The sequence below is a fragment of the Sander lucioperca genome, chromosome 2 (assembly GCF_008315115.2).
Source record: "Sander lucioperca isolate FBNREF2018 chromosome 2, SLUC_FBN_1.2, whole genome shotgun sequence".
Lineage (NCBI taxonomy): Eukaryota > Metazoa > Chordata > Actinopteri > Perciformes > Percidae > Sander > Sander lucioperca.
The window spans coordinates 44,238,060-44,259,161 of NC_050174.1; the positions used below are offsets into that span (position 1 = coordinate 44,238,060).

A 21,102-nucleotide genomic window follows, 5' to 3' on the forward strand; every position below is an offset into this window, starting at 1 on the left:
GTGGCTATAATGCGTAGTTTTTAAGTAATGACAACAAAAATGTCGGCACATCCACATGATACAAGCCTTCCGAGATCAAGCAAAGAGAACACAGTGAAAGGCAGGTGAGCAGTGGGACGTCCTGGAGTAGTAATGTGAGTGCAGTGGCATCCAAGTTTAAGGACTAATTTTCAGAAATATTTACATTACTTTTAGGGACGAGGGCAGTCTGATGAATATTTGTGACACTATACCAAAGCTAGAATGCAGGTTTGTCTGAAGCAGCTCCATGAGATTATAGTATCAAAAACGGTGACTTGACAATGTTTTATTAATATTACAACTTAAAGAAATAGTTCAACATTTGGGGAAAAACACTTATTTACACTCTTTCTGCCACTGATGTCAGTCCCATGTCTGTGTGTTCAGTAGTTAGCTTAGCATAAAGACTGGAAGCAGTGGGAAACAGCTAGCCTGGCTCCATAAAGTTCACTAATTAACACACTGTATCTTGTTTATTTAATCCGTAAATGAACAGAAATGGAAACTGAGAAATGAGAACTTGTGGTTTAGGGGGAGTTAGGGGCTGGAACTGTTAAATGGTGAACAACACTAATTAGTCTCAGAGAACAAGAAGTCATGACCCAATCAGGCGGCGAAACGTTGGCGTCAGTGCTGGTGTTGTCAAAGGTCTCCATTTGCGGCCATTGAGACTGCAACACAACCCCGCAGATTCCAAACCAAAATGGGGTCAGAAGAGTTTCCAAATGACTCCGGTTTAGGGGCTCGGAAACACCAGAGCAGGGGGAATGAGATGTGTAAACGTAGCAAAAGGTATTTGATTTTAAACCAAAATGCAGCAATGTACATATAGCCTAACTCTTGGAAAGAAAGTGAATAAGTAGAATTCTTCCTTTAAATTAGCTACAATTCAAGAAGACATTCTTCGCTGAATTCTCTTTTTTCTGACACTTGAAGAAAGTTATTTATGTCCACAAATACTGACGTGACACGTTTAGACCACAGCAATAACATTCCTACAATTACATACCGTTCTTCTTGAAAATATTACAAAAAGGGAAATACAGTGACTTGAACTTTTGCAGCACATTATACACAACACAAAGACATGGATAAAACACTCACAGCATATTTACACAGTGACAAAGAATGGGCAGAGTGGTTAGCCTGTACAGTGCACATTGACAATATAATACAGCAAATATTAACACAGGAGTTTTTGACCCCTGCAGAGGCTGCAGTGATGTCGCTCTGCATGTTAAGTTGGGGGTTCTGGAGTTATATTTCATTCTATGGGAGGGGGGGGATTTTTTTTCATTCACAGACTGCAGCAGCTTGAATAAAGAGAAGTTACTCAGTAACTGAGTGAATGAAAACCTGCATCCACATGATAGAAGAGTACCGCCTTCAACTTAAGAATGTTTTCCCCGTCGGACAAGAATGACTCTATATAGCCTATGTTAAGCACCTGAAATCAACGGTGCTCAAGGCAATATTGTAAAAAATTTAAATGTCTTATTCAGCAAAAGATGACATGAGTTTTGAATCAAAAATACATTCCTGCAACTGCTTCTTCCAAATTCATAGACACAAAAAACACAAATTTACCGTGGAAGGAGAGAGAAAAAAGCAGAAATTATCTCACATTATGGCAGAAGAGTTGAAGTCATGCAGGATAAGCATTAAATTAGAGTTTGTCTGTAAAAAAAAATCTCTCTTTAAACAGACGCCCCTTGTAAATGCAATGTAATACTACAAGGAGTATGTTGGTGAAGAAGAAAGTGCCGCCCTGATAATATTATGCAATTTATACTCATGCAAATTAAGACTCTGTTTGACAGAATTGATATCACATGTGTTCTTCTCCCTTTACACATCCCTCGTTCCCCTGTCATGCAAAACACAAACTGCAGAGGAAGGTTTTTAATGTTTTGCTTGACTAAACCATAAATGATGAATTACTTGCCCCTATGGAGGGTGTCAGAGAGTTTCAGTTAATTAATACCTACAGACGTTTGGGCTTTTCTTTAGTACATGTGGTCCTCACATGAGTTTGGTCCCATGTGAAACTTGAGATTGTCCTCAAGACTCAACTTTGCAAAGGGGACGTCGAGCTTCAGAGCATCCTTTGACCACTCTCGCCCCAGCAGGACAGCCTGAGTAATCGGCTAACTGTCACTCGTCTTTAACTGTACATCTACGAGTCTTCAACATCAGTAGTTTTTCCAGGTGGAGGATCAGTCATTATTCAGTGCGTTTACATGCAGTTTAAGAACCTGAGTGATTATATTCGGGTTAAGGCAATGCCCTGTTTACTCAAACGCCATGTAATCACCTAACCCCAGCTAAAATCAAAGTACTCATACCCTGGTTAACAGACCTACAGAACTCCTTTAGTAACCGGGGTATTCGGGCATGTATACGTCTTAACCGGGCTAAGCTTGGGTTATGCGTCTGCGCATCCTCCGTAGGTTATAACAGCCCCTGCCCTCTCTGCTGCACGGAAATATAAGAGAGCAGTTGGAAACAACAGCGCCAAACGGCAACAGCAACAATACAAGCTTTAAACCTTTAAACCCACGCCAGTACGAGAAGTAAGGCATGAAGAATGTATTAAATGTACAGCGCTGAAAATTCGTCCATGTTCTCCCCGTTTTCCAAGCTGTTGTTACTCTTGTTATTCTTCGCATTCTTCCCCGTTATGTATGCAGGGAGAACTGGCATAACCAGGTTATTCACTTAACAAGGGTAAGACCATACCCCGGTTACTGCTGTGCATGTAAACGCACTGACTGAGTAATCCTCCATCACTTCTTCAGAGGGCAGGAGGGCCCGCCAGTGTGACACTGCAGAGCTTATGTTCTCTCTGCCCCTTTACATAGATCCATCTACTGGATGTGAGGCTGTGAGGCAAGGCTGCAGGCCTCAGATCAGCCTCTCCTCTGGGGGCACTTTGAGGACACTGCCCATCTCGAGCCTGGCTCCGGCTACCTCCTGTGAGCTGGGGCTGTACGTGCCCTCTGACTGCCGCTTCTTCCGCGCTGTCATGATGAGGCAAAACACCACCAGGATGGCCAGTAACACACACAGGGTGATCAGGGGAATGGTCACCACCAGCCAGGGGATTCGCTCCATATGCTCCGCTTTCTGCAAGAGCACAGAACAGATCGTTATGTATAGGGCTTTAAATAAACTTTTTTTTTATCACCTGCCAAAGTGGCTAGCAGATTTTAAAAATGACCAGCCAATGAGATTTTCCACTAGCCAAATTTCACTTCTTTCCCCCTCCTCTTTCATCTTCATTGTCACCTCTGTCTGCAGCCTTCTTACTTTGCTCTTCTGGTTTCTTAAATCCCGAAAAATATCTTTGTTAACTTTGTTTGTTTTTTATCTCACTAACTTTTCTTTAATTTCAGCTCCTTTGGTTTGTTTGGCGCCGTTCCGCTCGTCTTCTCTGTTTCATCATAGTTCGTAACCAATACAACACAAGTTAGGTCTCATAGCCAACAGTTGCAAGACACTTCACAATAAAGTTTTCCTGGGAAATGTAGGATTAGTAGGCTACTACAAGCAGTGTTGCCAGATAAAGATAACGTTTCCAAGCCAAACACACACAAAACCACCCAAATTTCTTAGCGGACCAATCTGGCAACACTCACTTCGTTCTTTGCAGCCGGCAGTTTCAAACAGACGCAGTTTCATTTGCTTCTTTCATCCAAAGTGGCTAGTAACTTAACAATGTTACCCGCCGAAGGACATTTTTACCCGCATTTGGCCAGTTGCCAGATGTCAATTTAAAACCCTGGCTATGTACCATACCTTTTTTGGTACTATTTTAACCCTTGTTAACCCCGTGTTTGTGTGTGTAATTTGACTCAACAAAGTTGCCCAAAAATAACATGGATGCATGGATCTACGTTGTTTGGAACCACAACGTTCTTCGGACATAAAATGAATGATTGCTTTCATTGAATCTTTGGGTTTAATTCAATTTTATAGCATTTGAAAAAAAAAATGTAATGATTCAAAACAGTATCCTGACTAAACTTTGACAGATGCCCGTCTGTGATTCACTCAACATCCTCTGATCTTAACTATTAGTCAAAATGATTCATAACTCAGCTTTTAACTCCAAAACTGAGGTATAATGTCATATAAATTAGGTGTATTGACCATGAATAAAAAAGTGTTAAGGAAATTGACAAAAACATTTAAAAAACAGCCAAAATCACAAAAAAAAAGTTAATTTTCAATTTTGACACGGAATGACAACAAGTTCAGTCGACGGGAAGAGAGCACAAGGGGTAAATATGGCACCGAGTAGATTAGAAGTTGTAACTAATGGGTTTATTAATGGTTAATAGATGATTTGTTCTTTATTTTTTTCTCCCCTTGCATGACGGTTGCCTTGTCTGCAGAGAATCTGGACAAAAAACTATTTATTACTAACTTAACTCCGTGAACTAATAAGCCATTATGACTGCAGTTATACATGGTAATATGTTGTTGAATGTTAAATTGATTTTAGTCCAGATGCTCTGCAGCACTTTTAAAAAATGTCAGTGGTCAAACCGTGAAATCATTGGAGTGGTCCTCATGATAAACTTTGCTGGAAAAATAACGTTTGGTTACAAAGTAACCTTGATTCTCTGAGTGAAGAGACTATCTCTACAGGGCACGGCCGCTTGGATACCGTTCCAATTAATATAAATCAGTGAACCCATGCACACCTGGGCCTTTTATGTCCAAGCATGGGCCACGTAGAGGTGTGTCTTAAAGTGTTATAAACGTCAACTGCCCCAGTGGGTCAGTCCCCTGTACATATGGAATATGTAACTCTGTGGAGAGATAGTCCACATACGATAGAGAACACTGAGTATGTGAAAATGTGAAATGTTTACTCTCATTCAGCAACAAGAGCATTAGTGAGGCCAGAAACCCAAAAGGGCTTACTGATTACCTCCATGGTATGACATAAAGATACTTTTTTATTATAATTTTTTGCACTTATAAGGTTCACTTTCTAGCATCCTATACACTACTTAACTTATGTGTAACACACTCCTGTTGTTTATATACATTTTCTTTATAGTGTTTTATTAGTATTTCCGTTCCGGCTAGGCGATATGGCCAAAATCTTCTGCCCCGATATAGGTAATTTAATATCTCGATGACGATATATATCATGATATAGCATGTTTTCTGGTAATTCAATAAATAAAAAGTCTACATAAAAAAACACAAAATGTTTGTAATCTCCTGTGGGAATTAAATACAAAAGACGCACCGGCGATGTTTGACGACACTCCTACTCAAAAAGCGATATTACAAAATTTAATTTCAGACATTTATTTACTATTTTATTCATATATTACACTACTTTTGTGAACCCGAGACTTTTGTAAACTCATTTAGAGCACCAAAACAATTGAGTGTAGGTATGTTTTTCACAAGAGATTTGAGAAATATTTCTGCTTTAGGGCCAATTTATCTCTTTATGCATTGCTCTGAAAAATTTTGGGCGTCACTATACAGAAAGCTGAGTTTGATCTGAACATTTTGATATGAAACACATGGAGATAAGGTTATATTTAAAAACCCTTAAAAGGAGAATTCAAGAAGATATCTAAAAATGCCCTTAGACCTCAGAGGGTTAAGGACTTCAATGTAAAATGAACATAACACTCAAGGATCAGAACGTAAAGCGCCGTCCAAATGGCGTATATATGGCTGTAATGCAGTCCGGACACTTGTTTTTTTGACAACACAATAGAAACGATAAAAATAAAGATAAAAAGTATATATACGACAGACATTTTTATGTCATTTTGACGATTTATATCGTCGTATTGCCCAGCGCTATTTGCTGTTATAATAACACTTTTTGTAACTTTTCTAACCTACTCACCTTTAGTTATACAATACTATACCTTAATTTGAGTGATTTTCAGGAATCAATTGTAATGTAAAAGTTTACATGTTCCCTTATGTGTACGGAACATTCTGCAACCTTTAGTGCTATTTCAGAAATCCTGAAATGTTACGCATTTGAAGTGGTTAATACTGGACTGGGTCAATACATTATGGGATTAAGATATAGTAATGCTATTTTGCTGTCCCTTGTGTTTTAAACATACTTTTCATGTACTTTATGTCTGTTGTTTCCTATTAACAGATCATGGCTTCTGTAGTATGAAGCACCTCCAGGATCTTGGAAATTGGACATTTTATTTAATATTTAATTGTACATTAAAACAGGAATTATCAAATTGGTTTTCAAATTCATCATTTAATCCATTATTAAATAGAGGAACTATGAGAAGAGTTTCAAAGTTAAACTTTAAAATAGTAAATAAATACATAATTTAAAAATACATTAATGAATTATTAACTAAAAAAGAGCATTTGAAAAAATGAATTCGAAAATGTAATTGTAAAAACAGGAATTAATAGCTGAATTCACTAATTGAACTAAGAATACAGCTTTTAAAAAGGCATTTAAAAAGGCAATTCCTTTCCCCATTTTCCTGCTTTTCCTTATCCAATTCCAAATCGAATTTGATAATAATATCCCCTTTCATTTAGGCTTTCCCTGAGCCTTTAGGGCCTGGTGCTAGACAATGCAAATTAGCATGGAAACAAGCTCTCTGATTGGCGAACACCTGGCCTATTATATTCATAGGTTTCAGTCACGCTGTGTATTGTAAATAATATATACTTAAAATAATTGTATAAGTAGTAAAACAATACAAATGCAAACCACGCAAAAATAAGTTTTCCTATAGAAAACACTGTAGCAGCTAAAGGTTAGGCTACTTGCATCTAAGCCATGGATATTAAACCCATCACTCAGATTCAGGTTCTAATTTTGCACATGTGCTGTGAAAGTGAATTAACTCAAAGCCAGTGTAAGTGAAAAAAGCTGTCTGTCACTTACGTTGCTCTCGCACACTGTGCCGCTGTAACCCGGCACACACACACACTGGAAGTGGTTGAGTCTGTCCAGACAGGTGGCACCGTTGAGACAAGGGCTGGACTCACACTCGTCTATTTCTGTCTGACACCTGAAACACATCAGAAGGGTTTTAACACAACCCTGACTGACAGAGCAGACACACACACACATACACACACACACACACACACACACGCACACGCACACGCACACGCACACACTCCTGACACTCCTCCTTTACACTTGGATGTGGTTCAGACAAACTTTCTCCTGAGCAGCAGGTGTGTGTGTGTGTGGTGAGGAATGTGCAGTGTGCGGCTCTCACCTGGCACCCGTGAATCCCGACTTGCAGGTGCAGTTGCCTCCAGAGTCACCTCCTATACAAACCCCTCCGTTACGACACTCTGTGTGTGCATCGCACGCCACTGGAGGGAACCGCCACCTATTGGACACACACACTCATTACACTCTAAGGTATGATTTTGTAGTTATACATTTAGATGACCTTTAATAATGACCCAAAGTCTGTGCAGGTGAAACTAAGATCTTCACAATGAATCCAACAATCATACATTAATGATTTTGGTGTCCACCTTAATTTGAACAAGAGTGAGTGTGATTTGACACTTTGCATTGATAGTGGCTTGTGTCACATCAAATGAAGCATTCTACTTTCTGACCGATTACAACCTTTTTATTGCACAGGCAACTTACTAATATTAATAAATGGTTAACTTCTGGGTATACACTTGCATTGTTGCTGTTGTTATTATTTAATCTACTTTTATTATATTTTAAGTAGTAAAGAATTATCTGAAGAAAATCTTTTTATAAGAATGCCGTGAACATGAAGCCAGTTATGTGTAGCAATGAAACAAAACTAATCAATATTTTTTAATAATAACAATTTGTCAAATGACTTTAATTTTCAAAAAATGTTGCTTGTAGTAATAAAGCCAAAGAGAATTATCCCCAACTCTGCAGTTCTCAAATGTCTGTTTACACAATCGCCAATCAACTTTATAAGAAAAATAATATGCCAACTTTTTTATTGACAACTGCCTCTGCTTTCCCTGAGTGGCCAAAAGAAAACATTTAATGTTAAGCAAAACCAGGTGCGTGATCACTGCAGGGGGTGGAAGGTCATGCACCATTCAATATACAGTGTTCGTATCATGCACAGATCTCTGCTAGCAGGGGTGGGAAAGAAAATCGAAAAACGTACGTATTGTGATTTTTTTCGCTTAGATTTCTTAAATCGATTCTTTTCCCTAGAATCAATATTTTTTTAGTCATTCTTTTTTTTTTGTTGCAGTGATTGACTTAAATATTTTCTGTTTATATGGTACCACCGATGGCGACTACATCATATCTGTTTACAGCAAAACAGACTGAAAGCAGAAAAATGCAGAAAATCCATGTTATGTACTTTATGACAAATGAAATAAATAGACTGACTGACTGACGTGATGTGCATTCTTCTTAGAAAACAATTAAGATTTTAGAAATATCTCATGATATATTGTCTCTAGAAGTGTATTATTCAACTTTTGTTTTTGTTAAAGAAGGAAAATACTATTGAATCCCAATAAATGAAATTCGCAATACAAATCGAACCGGCACCCATGTATCGTGAAATAGTCAAATTGGGACAAAAGCATATTGTCCCAGCCCACAGCTAATTACCAGCATGTCTACACAAACAGCCAACTAGAAAGGATGCTTATTCAGCCTACAATAATGTCTTTACACTGCAGCATAATCAGGTCACTGATGAGTCATGGTAATTCTCATAAATATGTGCAAAAGGTAAAAAGCCTAAACTGTGCTGTGTAGAAAGCGTTGTACTCACTGGCAGCGTTTGCCGACGTAGCCAGGAGGACATGAACAGGTGTGAGCTCCCAACCTGTCCACACAGGTTCCTCCATTCACACAACTGAACTCCACACAGTTATCCACCTCTTCTTCACAGTTTGTCCCTATGTATCCAGGCTCACAGTCACACTGGTAGTCTGCCAGAAGGTCTCTACATGTACCGTAGACACAGGGACCTGAAGAACACTCATTAACCTCCAGCTCGCACAGTTCCCCCTCCCATCCTGCGCTGCAGCTGCAGTTAAACTCATTAAACTGGTCCTGGCATACACCCTGGTTGAGGCAGGGCTGGGAATCGCAAATCGGTTCACCTTGGCATCCTATGATTGGCTCGTGCCCACCCAATCTGGAGAACCGGCTCATCTGCGGAGCGTCTGGTACATTTATGAGCGGCAGGTAGACTCCACCCACTCTCACCTCCCCTAAACATCCAGTGTATTTCTCCGCCAGCCAGATTTTGGTGTTATTCAGGAAGTTAAGGTTGCCGCCAATGCCGAAGCTACCACCAACTCTCTGCCCATCGATGGTAAGGCGCCAGCGGGATGCTAACTGTGTGGGATCGACCATGGTCAGCTGGATGTGATGCCATGCTCCGTCTGCGATGGCTCTGTCACTTGTAAAGGCCAGCAGCTCTGCACTCGCCCCGCTGTTCAGTTTGACCAGCAGAGAGGAGTTTAGCAGACCAATGCAGAAGACTTCGGCTCTGCTGCCGGCTCGCAACAAGATCCCGTTCTCGTCCCGCGTCCGTACATCCATGGTGATGTTGGTAACAGGGCTCAGCAGGGAACCGTTGGAAACATACTGAAGAGCGTTGTCCTGAAAAATGGCTTCAGTTAAACCTGTGGGAGGAAAATATCATGTGAGCAGTTTTGAAATGTTACTGACACCAAGAATTGTGTACAAGTTACATGCTGACTCAAAACTTGTGCGGACAGAGATCATTTTTCTTTCAAAACGCTGTTTAAAAATGAAAACGTAGTAATGTGGATGTAGCCTGGGACAATTACCCTGATTATGTCATCATTTCTCAGTTTAAGCTATGGGACTAAACATTTTTAATGAAAGCCATCAGTACATACTGGGGGCGTGGAACTTGAAAGACATGAGCATTAACCAGGCAAAGGTCTAATGAAAGTATCACATTGCATTATGGGGAATGTAGTGTAGTGATTGTTTTGGGAGCTTGGTCTATACTAAAGAGAAAATGTCAGGACAGTTCTACATCTCCCGCACTGGTTTCACCCATTCTTCTTTTAATGTTTCCACTAACTTTAAGGGAGTTCAATAGTAAATCGCTCAAGTATCACTTGAATAGTAATGTTTTAAAATTTTATGAACAGGGTTTTCCCTTCCATTATAAGGCTTAGGCACAGCACCCAAGCCGTTTTGGGCCACACCACCTAAGCCAAATGAATGTAGAGTCAAAGTGGACTGCTTCGAAACTAACTAAACTACATTTCCCAGATCTAAAGGAAGTGGTGTAGTACTCGAGATTGATCTTGGTCTTAAGACCACTTTTTGAAGGTCTCATCTAGGAATAGACCACTTTTTTACATGGCCTTGTCTCGGTCTCAGATAAAGAGGACTCTGGATTTTATTTCAAGACCAGTCAAGACCACAAATGCAGGGATATCATTAAATTGCCTGTGTATTGTCTGATTTACAGTATGTGATAACATCATTACTGTGATTGGATGTAAAACTTCCTGCCTCAAATGCAACCAATAACTTGACTCATTTCTAATTTGAAATGTGTTACTGTTAACCCCCTCTCCCTGCCCCCTTAACACACACTCCCAAGAAAGTGAATGAAAAGGGAGACAGGAGAAAAAGCTCTGGCTGTCTGGGAGACGTCAGCCAAATCATCGGTAATACAATTTAGCTACCTACCTAGTTTATTTGCAAAAACAACATCTAAAAGAAAACACACAGTAATGTGTAAATTCTGCAATGTAACACTGATTTAGACAGCTAGGACCACCTCAAATTTTTATCGGCACTTAGAAAGGAAGCATAAAGAAAGGTAAGCTAAGTGTAAGTGACGCTAGCGAAGCTAGCTAGCTAACGTTATCAATCTGCCTCTGTACCAAAACTCTTCAGCAGTGTGGGACTCGCACTGGTCTGGTCTTGGTCTTGACTCCGTCTCGCCCTGCGTTGGTCTTGCCTTGGGCTCAACCCCTTAAAGTCTTGGTCTTGTCTGGGTCTCCATACACTCTGGTCTTGGTGATGACTTGGTCTTGGTTTAGGTGGTCTTGACTACAACACTGTCCAGTGGTTCTAGTTGGTCCCCAGTGGACTTATTTAGCAGGTTGTGTCTTTATGCTGTATATGGGTGTTGTTTATTTTTTATCTGCTCTAGCTTTTCCAACTTTTTGTACACAGATATGGTAATAATAATGGTCCAAAATGATGTGAAATTGCACTTAACATTTTCTTGGGGGAGGATCTCCAAACCCCCTGCCATATATGTGCACCTAACTCTTCCACAAACTAAGGGAAAAAGCTCATATATATAACATATCTCTTAATCTACTGATGAGTCAAAAATCAACACAGTCAGGATTTCAAATCCCACTGCAGTCACACATGATGGGTAATCAAGATCACTGGAATAAGCCATAAGTAAACAGATTTTTGTTCATTAGATCTGTTGTCAGTGTCGTATTTCCGGTGTGTCTCTGAGGCTTCCTGTTCCCATTTTATTTCTGCTACTTGGAAAAAGCATCAACCATAAACTATTTATTTGTTGTTTGTGTATTTCAGTAGGTCGGATAATTTCTCTTCTTAGCGCCCTTTGCAGTCAAACTCTTGGGGTCATGGAGTTTCTTCCCTCTCTCTTGTTTTTCCTTTGATGTCAGGGTTGATGTCAAGGCAGGTTGTCCTTAAATGGAGCTTCAGAAACGTTTCAAGACGGTAAGTCTAATTAAGAAATTAAGAGCTAAACAAATAAACTTGACCTCACCTGACTTGACTTGACTCGCCCTACCTTGATAAGAGAGTGATAATCACTGTCAAAAGTTTACTCACACTCATATCCGTCCTGTAGGTCCACACAGCGTACTGTGTCAGAACAAGGGTTGTCGACGCACCACAAACGTGTCTCGCACAGCCGGCCCGAGAAGTTAATGGAACAGTTGCACTTGAAGTCATTCCAGGTAACCTGACACTGTCCCCCATTAAAACAGGGATGATCCTGTGACAAGACAAACACAGATGGATGGATTAGATGATCACTTGTAAAATCTCCCACCTGATGCAATGGCAGAGAGGATTGAGCGGTAACTTACAGATCAAAGGGATTCACAACCAGATCAATGTTAATAGGGTTGAGGCAAAACAGTACAGCACTATCTACCAGCTATCAGACAGCACCGCAAGGTTAGGTTAGAGCTACACACTGGCAAAACATAATAGGGTTTATCTGGGGCTTTTTATTAAAACTGTATGTTAGCCACACACTTTTGTCAATCTCTGATATGTTGGATGCCATGCACTCTTTTTGCTTAATTACATAATATAGCCATGTTAAAGTGGCTCTAGAGATGTCAATGTTGGTTGGTCAGTGTGTTGGTCCACCACCTTGGTCCAAACTGAAATTTCACACAAAAAATCTATTGGATGGGCTGGAATTAAATGTGGTAGGCTACAGACCTCAGAGAATGAATTCAAATGACTTTGGTGATCTGGAAGTTACATTCCCCATTAGCCTTAGCTACACTTTAACAGGAATGCTAACATAGGATGTAAACATCCAGTAGTTGTGTATTTACCTGCTGACTTTAATGTGCCAAAGAAACTAACGACTATTTTCATTGTCTAATAATCTGTCGTCCTCAAATGAGAAGAACAACTGAGATGGTGTCCAGCTAAAGCTGGAGACATACAGCTTTAAACACCATGGCCTGTCAAACCAAACCTTACTGTACGCCATTTCCCACAATAGTGGTACAAATTTAACGGGGTCAATCTAACACTGTGCATTACAGCCTCACTGTTGGAGGTAGGGTAGCTCAAGACATTGAACAACTCTATTGAACAATGTATCACTACAACAAAGCTCGACCAAGCCTAATACAAAAAATAATTTATGATGCAACACATAAAGCAGATTCCATATTATTGTGCATTCATTTTCTCTTTGTTAGTTTGACAGTAGCATTAATAGTAGCTGTAGTAGCGGTAGCAGAAGCAGGAGTTGTAGAAAAATGTGCTTTAGAGAATCATAGTAGAAATAGTATAAGTAACAGAGATCAGGCTGTTCTTATGAACCATTCGTACATATCGCTACGAAAAGTAATGCACTTTAATTCGTATGTATTCCACGATGTGCACGATAGGCACCACGATAAGTGGTGTAATATAACTAAGTACATTTACTCAAGTACTCTACTTAAGTACAAATTGGAGGTACTTGTATTTTACTTGAGTCTTTTCTTTTAAAGGTCCCATGACATGGTGCTCTTTGGATGCTTTTATATAGGCTTTAGTGGTCCCCTAATACTGTATCTGAAGTCTCTTTCCAAAATTCAGCCTTGGTGCAGAATTACAGCCACTAGAGCCAGTCCCACAATGAGCTTTCCTTAGGATGTGCCATTTCTGTGTCTGTAGCTATTGAGGAGGAGAGAGGGGGAGGCAAGGTGGAGGGTGGGGGTGTGGCCTTGACCAACTGCCACTTTACTCGTTTGAAAGCCATGATGTCTCTCTCTCATGGGTGGGCCAAATTCTCTGGGCGGACAAAGCAGAGAAAGGGGAGGTAACCTTGCTTTTTATGACCTCATAACAAGCAAGATTCCAGAACGGCTCATCTGAGCTTACTTTTTCTCAAAGGCAGAACAGGATACCCAGGACTCGGTTTACACCTATCACCATTTCAAGCCAATTGGGGACCATAGGCAGGCTGGGGGAACACATATTAATGTTAAAAAACCTCATAAAGTGAAATTTTCATGCAATGGGACCTTTAATGCCACTTTCTACTTCTGCTCCGCTACATTTCAGAGAGAAATATTGTACTTTTTACTCCACTACACTAATCTGACAGCTTTAGTTAGTTACTTTACAAATTAAGATTTTAGCACACAAAACACATGTAGTTTATAAAATACGATGTTGTATTATAACAATATAATGGCCAAGAAGTCCAGCTGAAATGATTAGACGATTAAACACATAGTTGATGGACAGAACTGTTTGGATCGTTTTCAGTTTCTAAAACATGAGGATTTTTCTCAATTGAGTACTTTTACTTTACTTTTACTTTACTTAATTACTAAGTACATTTTCCAGATGATACTTACATCCTTTTACTTAACTAAGATTACCAATGGACTTTTACTTGTAACCGAGGATTTTTACAGTGTGGTATTAGTACTTTTATTTAAGTAAAGGATCTGAATACTTCTTCCACCACTGACCACGATGCTGTATAAGACCAAGCAGGGGGGTGGGGAGTTCGTGTCTCGGGGAAAGCACAAGATTTTCACCCAGGAAACATGTGTTTGTGTCCCGGGAGTACTACTTAAGGGGACCGGCATATAAATCCAAATCTTAACTCGTCATTTTGGTCGTCGGTGCATGGCGGTCATCTTTTGTCGGCTAAACTCAACTGCAAAGGCCCCTGAAAGGACCATGACCTCGCAGTGCCCTCTACCCGGCTCACAGTCTCCTTTTGTTGACTAAACTCAACTGCAACAGCCTCTGAAATGACTTCTCGGCTAAATTTAACTGTAAAGACCGCTAAACTTAACTGTCATGTGACTGGTTGTCACTTCAACCAGCCGGCCGTTGTGTAATTTTGTAGGCTATCATACAAATTGATGTGCATACGTTTTTGTATGATATCATACAAACCCATTCATGAGAATGTGTTGCAGAGGTAGTCTTAGTGACAGCTGAGCAGTAGTCTAGGTTCAAAAGACCCCTGACCCAAATGTTGTTTGGGATTACCATGGGAGCCTTGAAATTAAATAGAATTTTGTTAGGGTGCAAAAATAGTCAGGTGTAAATATTCATAATTGTACTCTAGTTCAAAAATATTAGTAACATTACCAAACGGAATATCACTTCAGCTTTTCTCTACATTTCATGATTTTGAGAGAAGTATACATTTTGTCAAATTTATGTCAATTCTGTAGTTAAGGCGATAATAATGCAGCTGGTTATACATTTCTCTTTTACCTTGCATGTGTCATCACTTTGGCATCCTGGCAGCACGTTCTCCTCTGTGCCTGCCTGGTAAACTTCGACCCCCTCTGCATGATCCTCAGTGGTCAGATGCTTGTGGTCCAGCTGAATGTCCTGCAGGCAGCCCTTGAAATTTCCACCCCAGGCATTCATGCTCTTGCCTGCAGGGAGCCCTCCCACATATACCACGTCCCCTGCCTCTATACTCACATTGCCTAATGCCCGATGATTCCCTGCTTTGAGGTAGACCACATGGCCATACTGTACCTTTACAGTCACTAAATTGTTGGTGCCGTCAGTGACGAACATGGCCTCTGACAGCAGAGTGGTGTGAGGGCTGTAAATAGCTACAGTGCCCTCCTTCAGATAGAGTGTCAGGTAGGGCTTTCCTTCTCGACGGAGTTGCAGGAGCAGACCGTTGTGTTTGAGGGAACGCATTAAAAAGGAGATAGTGAAGTTGTCTCCATGAGTTTCCGAGATGTTGAAGCTGGCGTAGCTGGTGGTGTTCTCATGTCCGAAGGTCCAGGATGGATACTCTGAGGGGGGATGGGAAGCACACATTTGTCAGTATATTAACCAACACACTGGCACATGTTACACCTACATCAGCAATACTTTATTTTGGGGAGGTACTACTGAAACGGTTTTATAATGTCTTGTGAGGCTATTGAGGAGCATTTTCTCAGCTCTGGCTTGAACCGTACTTTTTAACAGAAATTTTGAAAGAAGTGCATTTACCAGGAAGGTAAATGGTTGAGTTGCATCATGGTAAGTGCAGGATCCAGTGCTTTTTGACCCATACTGTATGGAACACATGTCAGGATTGGGCCTCTGCTGCGTTATTACTTTTTTATATCTAATGTAAAGCATTTTGAATGGCTTTGCCATTAAGAGGTGCTATTCTCTTTTTCTGCCCAAACTTTATGGCAGTGCAATACTAGATTGCTGGAGTAATTCTCTAAGACATCATATAGAATTTTCGGTGGCTTTATTTGTATCTCTTTGTATCTATGAGACTGACAAAATTCCATTAACATGTTTTTTTTTGCACCAAACTCTGTGATTTGGCATGATAGCAGCCCCAAACCGCAGTAAGAGCTAACTCCATTTCATAATGGGAGGTAAAGAAGCTTAGACTTTGTCAGCTTTGTCCAGACAAAGTGTTTGTTAAGTGCTCATTAGGAGGGACTTTGCTTTTCATTCATACTTTTTGATTTGTCATACCCTCACTAAAAAATAGGATCCTCACTTTGAGCGAGATACCAAGAGATCAAATTGGCATACCAATCTGTGTTTGTCTCAAGTATTGGTCGCAGGGTAAGAATCCCACATACACAGGCATTCCAACAGTTCCTCCTACACATAGTCTTGGAGACCACCACTCTGATCGCTAGCCACAAAGTAATCTATCCAGTGGTCTATAAGTTGTGGTTTTGCTGCAAACCTATAAGTATACTATAGGTATTCTCACCTTTCCCACAGCTTTCGCCATAGTAGGGCCGATGACACCGACAGCTGGGACGAACCCACATGTCCACACACTGCCCACGTTGCATGCATGGGTCATCTTGACACCAATCGTTTTTGCTGCATCCTATTTCCAAGGCCTCGTTCTCCTCTTTAATGAGATCCTGAGGTAGAAGCAGCTTGTGGTCAACTTGAAGGTCTTGCATGCAGCCAATGAACCCCCTTCCGCTGGACGTTTGGGCCAAATATTCCTGCGGTGCCCCTCCAACATACAGATGTTGAAAGGAGCTAGGCTGTAGGAAGATAAGATGATTGTAGCCCTCATTTTTCACCAGGCACTCTTCCTCACAGCCGGGTCCTTTTACGACCAGAACCAGCCTCTCATCCATGGTCACAGTGGCCTGGTGCCATTCCCCGTCATTGACTGGGCCAGGGTAAATGACCTGCAGTACCTTCCCTGACTTCACCCTGGCCTGAAGGGAGCCTCCAACAAGCTCCAAGGAGACAAAGCGCTCCATAGTGCCCCTGTAGTACAGCACCATGTCGGGCAGAGTGCTCCTGAATTGGAGCTCCATGTGGAGCCTGTCATTGTGGTCTTTAGTCTCTCGTTTTGTCCTGTTTTTTGAAATAGGCAGCTGCATGTGGATGTAGCCCTCAGAGTTGAAGGAGAAGGTGGTGGAGGTGTTACAGCGTTCTCCGGTCCAGCCAGGCGGACACAGGCAGGTGTAGCTGTGTTCTCCATCATTGGTCAGTACAGGGACGCAACCTGCTCCATGTTGACACTGGTGCTGTTGGCAGCCGATCAGAAGGACGTCACAGTCTCGCCCGCCCCAAGGCTCCTGGCCAGGCTCTGGCACGGGGCAGTGACACCTATAGGAGTTGGCAGCGTCTTCACACGTGGCGCCATTCTGGCAGGGATCACTCTCGCACTCGTTGATGTCCTCCTCACAGTGTACACCTGCATGGAGAGACACTCACGTTTAGTACTACAACTTACTTTAACAACGCTCATTCAACTCTTCAGCCAAAACACCGCCTTCACATGGATTACAAAGGAAGTCATGTTTTATAATAATTTAGCTATCTCATAAATCTACTTAATCAATCAAGGAGGTTGCACTGGGAGCCTGCTTCAAACTACAGTATATGGCTTAATTAGACACAGAACTTAGCACATACAGATGAACAGGCAGATTTGGTTCAGGCAAGGCATACATTTTTTAATCAGTCATTTGCAGATGAGGAAATGACTGGAGGAAATGGCCATTAATTGCACAATTAGAGAATAATTAGATCTGCACAGAATCCCTCAACACAATTAAACCAGTGTCTGTCATACTGACTGTATCAGCTACACACTGAAATAATGCACTATATGCTTGTCAGACAAACTTGTGCACACACACACACACACACACACACACACACACACACACCCTGTGCCAGAATTACAGTCTACTGAATGTATCTGGTTTTAGTAGTCACAGCCATCTAATCAAACAGCATTCAACATTAAGCCCTGGCAGCATCAGTCAACTCGCATTAACATAGTCCTTTAAAATACTCTACACCCAAGGAACCCTAAAGCTGTTCATCCTCTCTGTGTGCCAAGACTCCACCCTCATTCACAAGCACGCAACTTTCTTCTTTGCTAATGTAGCATTAAAGTGCTGTACCATACTGTACCTGTCAGCCACCAGAGCCCACAGCAGCAGCACAGCAGCAACAGCATCAACCTGCTTCCCCCCATGATCCACTGAGTCAACAGCCAACACACTCCTCACACTGCTGGCTGACAGAAGTGACACAACCAGGCTTGCTCTCTCTCTCTCTCTCTCTCTCTCTCTCTCTCTCTCGCTTTAGCTTACAAAGCAGAAGTGCCTCCACTCCTCCACTCTGTACCAGCCAGACAGGCAGAAGTGATTACAAGGCAGCCCTGCCCACCTCTTCTTTTCCTAACTCTCTTTCTCCCTCCTCCGTCCCTCCCCAAATCCCTCCCTCACACCCCCTGCTCCTCTCCTGTCTGCAGCCCAGCCCTGGCAGAGCAGTAAGCTTCCAGCCTCCAGCTGGCTCCTGTCAGTGTTTGACAAGAGGAATGCAGTGCTGCATCCCCTCCCTGCTCCATGTGCTGTCCTGTGGATGCCCACTAGTGGCTGGAGCTATGAGAATGAACCTGCAGGAAGTGCTGCAGGTTCTAGGTTTCAGGCCTGACTTGGGACTTTTATTAACTTTTAGCATAGCAGCTAGTCAGTCTCATCCATCATTGTGGCTGATTATATCACATTGTGTGTGTATTGCCTGTGGGAAGACTTGTTTCTGAACGGATTCTAAGACAATTTAAGTAGATTCAACACTAGTATTACACTAGTAAAAAATGAAATTTGGAGTTCAAAATTATTTTGAAATTATGGGGGAAAAAACTAACATTCAGATTTATAGATTTTAATGGTTATAATGTTTGAAATAAATTATGAATAGTCAGTCAATTACGAGATTAAAGTCTCACAATCAATTAACAACAATTAACAATTAACCTCACAATCCTAACTTTTTCTCAAAATTCTGAATTACAAAAGCCAGACTGTCTAAACTGTGGTGACATTTAAGTCTTACATTCTCTGACTTTATTCTGACCTTTATGTCCCATTTGATTGTCAAAATTCTGTGTTTTGTTATATGGTCGCCAGGGTTAGGTAGGAAAGGGGGTGTGCGGGATAAAAGTTAATTGAAATGTTATGTTTGAATTATATGTTCCCTTAAATGAGGCTTAGCAGAAGATAGGAAGAGGAAATGAAACGAGGGAAGGAAACCTCATTCATTCTCACTCTCTTACATCTTAATCTGCTGACTATGGGCGTTCACTCTTGCAGTTAAACCAACCAGATTCTGCCAAGGTCTCTGTGAGCCAATCATATCATTGCTGTTGCCCTACACCACCACTAGACTCCATCTGGGGGATATTCCTGTACTACCCATGGCCTCTCTACCCCCTAAAACATGTATGACATTGCGATGGGGTCCAACCACTCTTCACATCTCTGAACCTGATTGTGCATGATGTCAATACATTTATTTCACTCTCAAATAAAGTCTCTCCTATTTGAAATTCAGTTGTTAAACAGTTGTTCAGAAAACAAATCTCAGATTTTACCTTAGTCAAACTATATTCTAACATGTATACTTGAATTCTGCCTTTATTCACGTAATTCATCTCAGAGATCATCTTCTTCCATATTGGCAATGCTCACAGTATTCGGTGATATAAATATTTTTTTCAACAAGGTTTTCCTAAGCCTCTGAAAAAACATTTACAAATGGAACTCTGATAGAAGCAGCTCATGCATCAGCATTGATGGGGTTGATACTAGCTGGAAATCTGGAGATACAGGGTATGAATAATGCAGATTTTTCTTTCTGTGTTTACTTAAAGCGTAACTCCTGCCAAAATGCAACCTAGGGTCTTTTTGTGAATGTACCCGAGTCAAACTTTCGTTTAAAAGCATATTTAGGATGGAAGCGTCACTTTTAAGATTTACCGTATTCTCGTTTTTCGGTGAAATGGCCTTTTGAATGGGAGTGCTAGGGGCACTTTTATGCTAGCCTCAAAATAGCTAGCATAATAATAATTATAAAAGCATCCACCTGTTGCTGATGATGTGATGAGCAAAACCGGGGGAAGGCACAATGTGAAACGCGTTATTCATAATATATCACCACACTAATAACCCTAACCCAGTGGTGTCAAACTCATTGAGTTCATGGGCCACACATACACCTAATTTGATCTCAAGTGGGCCAGACCAGTAAACCACTCCAGAAAGATCAGAAACTTTTTCTGCCACAGGGTTTCTTCTCAGCGTGATGTTGGCAAACGCAAGTTGCTTCTGCTACGACAGCATTCTAAGGCCATTGTAGGAAAAAAAACAATAATTTTACGGACCCGGGAGAGAGGGGTAATAGTCTGAGAAAAAACTCTGAATTTCGAAGATTAAAGTCGTAAATTTACGGAAAAATAACTTGGATATTCTCTGACATTAAAGTGGTAAATTTGGAATTGGCATTAATTACTTCTCTACAATTTTCACACTTTGCAATATCATCTAGTAGGCCTGATTGGACCCTTTGGCGGGTCAGTTCTGGACCACGGGCCGTATGTCTGACACCACTGCCTTAACCCAAACAGATCCTGCATCAGCCTTTAAAATCTTAGCTCCTTACTCCTTTCTCTATAAGCATGGCCCAAGTACAATGTAGAGAGCACAAGCAGGGTTCATCTCTACAGGCTTAACAACCGGTTATAGTGACGACCACCTCACACACGTGGAAAATTAACCTCTTGCACACGTGCCATACAACGTTAATAGGATCATATTTTTTTTTAGCCACATGGGGTTTTCCTCTATCTTTCCTCACTGTTGCACAATAGTGAAATGTTTACAGCATAGCACACCAGAAAAGTTAAATACAGAGCATTTGGAAAAATGCCCTTGTTTTGCTCAAAATGTTTTGTATCGTCTTTTATTTTTCTTCAGGTTTTAATGAGGCTGCTAAGTAGCTTTGCTGTAATCTCCCCTCCCCCTGACAAATTTCATAGTAGAACCCCCGTTTAAATACCCAAGGAG

General features: G+C 41.0%; 1 protein-coding gene across 1 annotated transcript in view; it reads right to left on the reverse strand.

Moving 5' to 3' along the window:
* Nucleotides 1–880: 880 nt before the first annotated feature.
* LOC116050636 (protein crumbs homolog 1-like) overlaps nucleotides 881–21,102 on the reverse strand; it is a 43,465-nt gene continuing 23,243 nt past the window's right edge. Inside the window, exons 7-13 of the mRNA XM_031300857.2 lie at nucleotides 16,485–17,438; nucleotides 15,008–15,549; nucleotides 11,858–12,023; nucleotides 8,808–9,669; nucleotides 7,281–7,397; nucleotides 6,938–7,064; nucleotides 881–3,147 (exon numbers count right to left, since the gene is read on the reverse strand). Of these exons, the coding sequence (XP_031156717.1) occupies nucleotides 2,926–3,147; nucleotides 6,938–7,064; nucleotides 7,281–7,397; nucleotides 8,808–9,669; nucleotides 11,858–12,023; nucleotides 15,008–15,549; nucleotides 16,485–17,438 (2,990 nt within the window). The 3' untranslated portion in view covers nucleotides 881–2,925. The remainder of the gene's footprint in view (nucleotides 3,148–6,937; nucleotides 7,065–7,280; nucleotides 7,398–8,807; nucleotides 9,670–11,857; nucleotides 12,024–15,007; nucleotides 15,550–16,484; nucleotides 17,439–21,102) is intronic.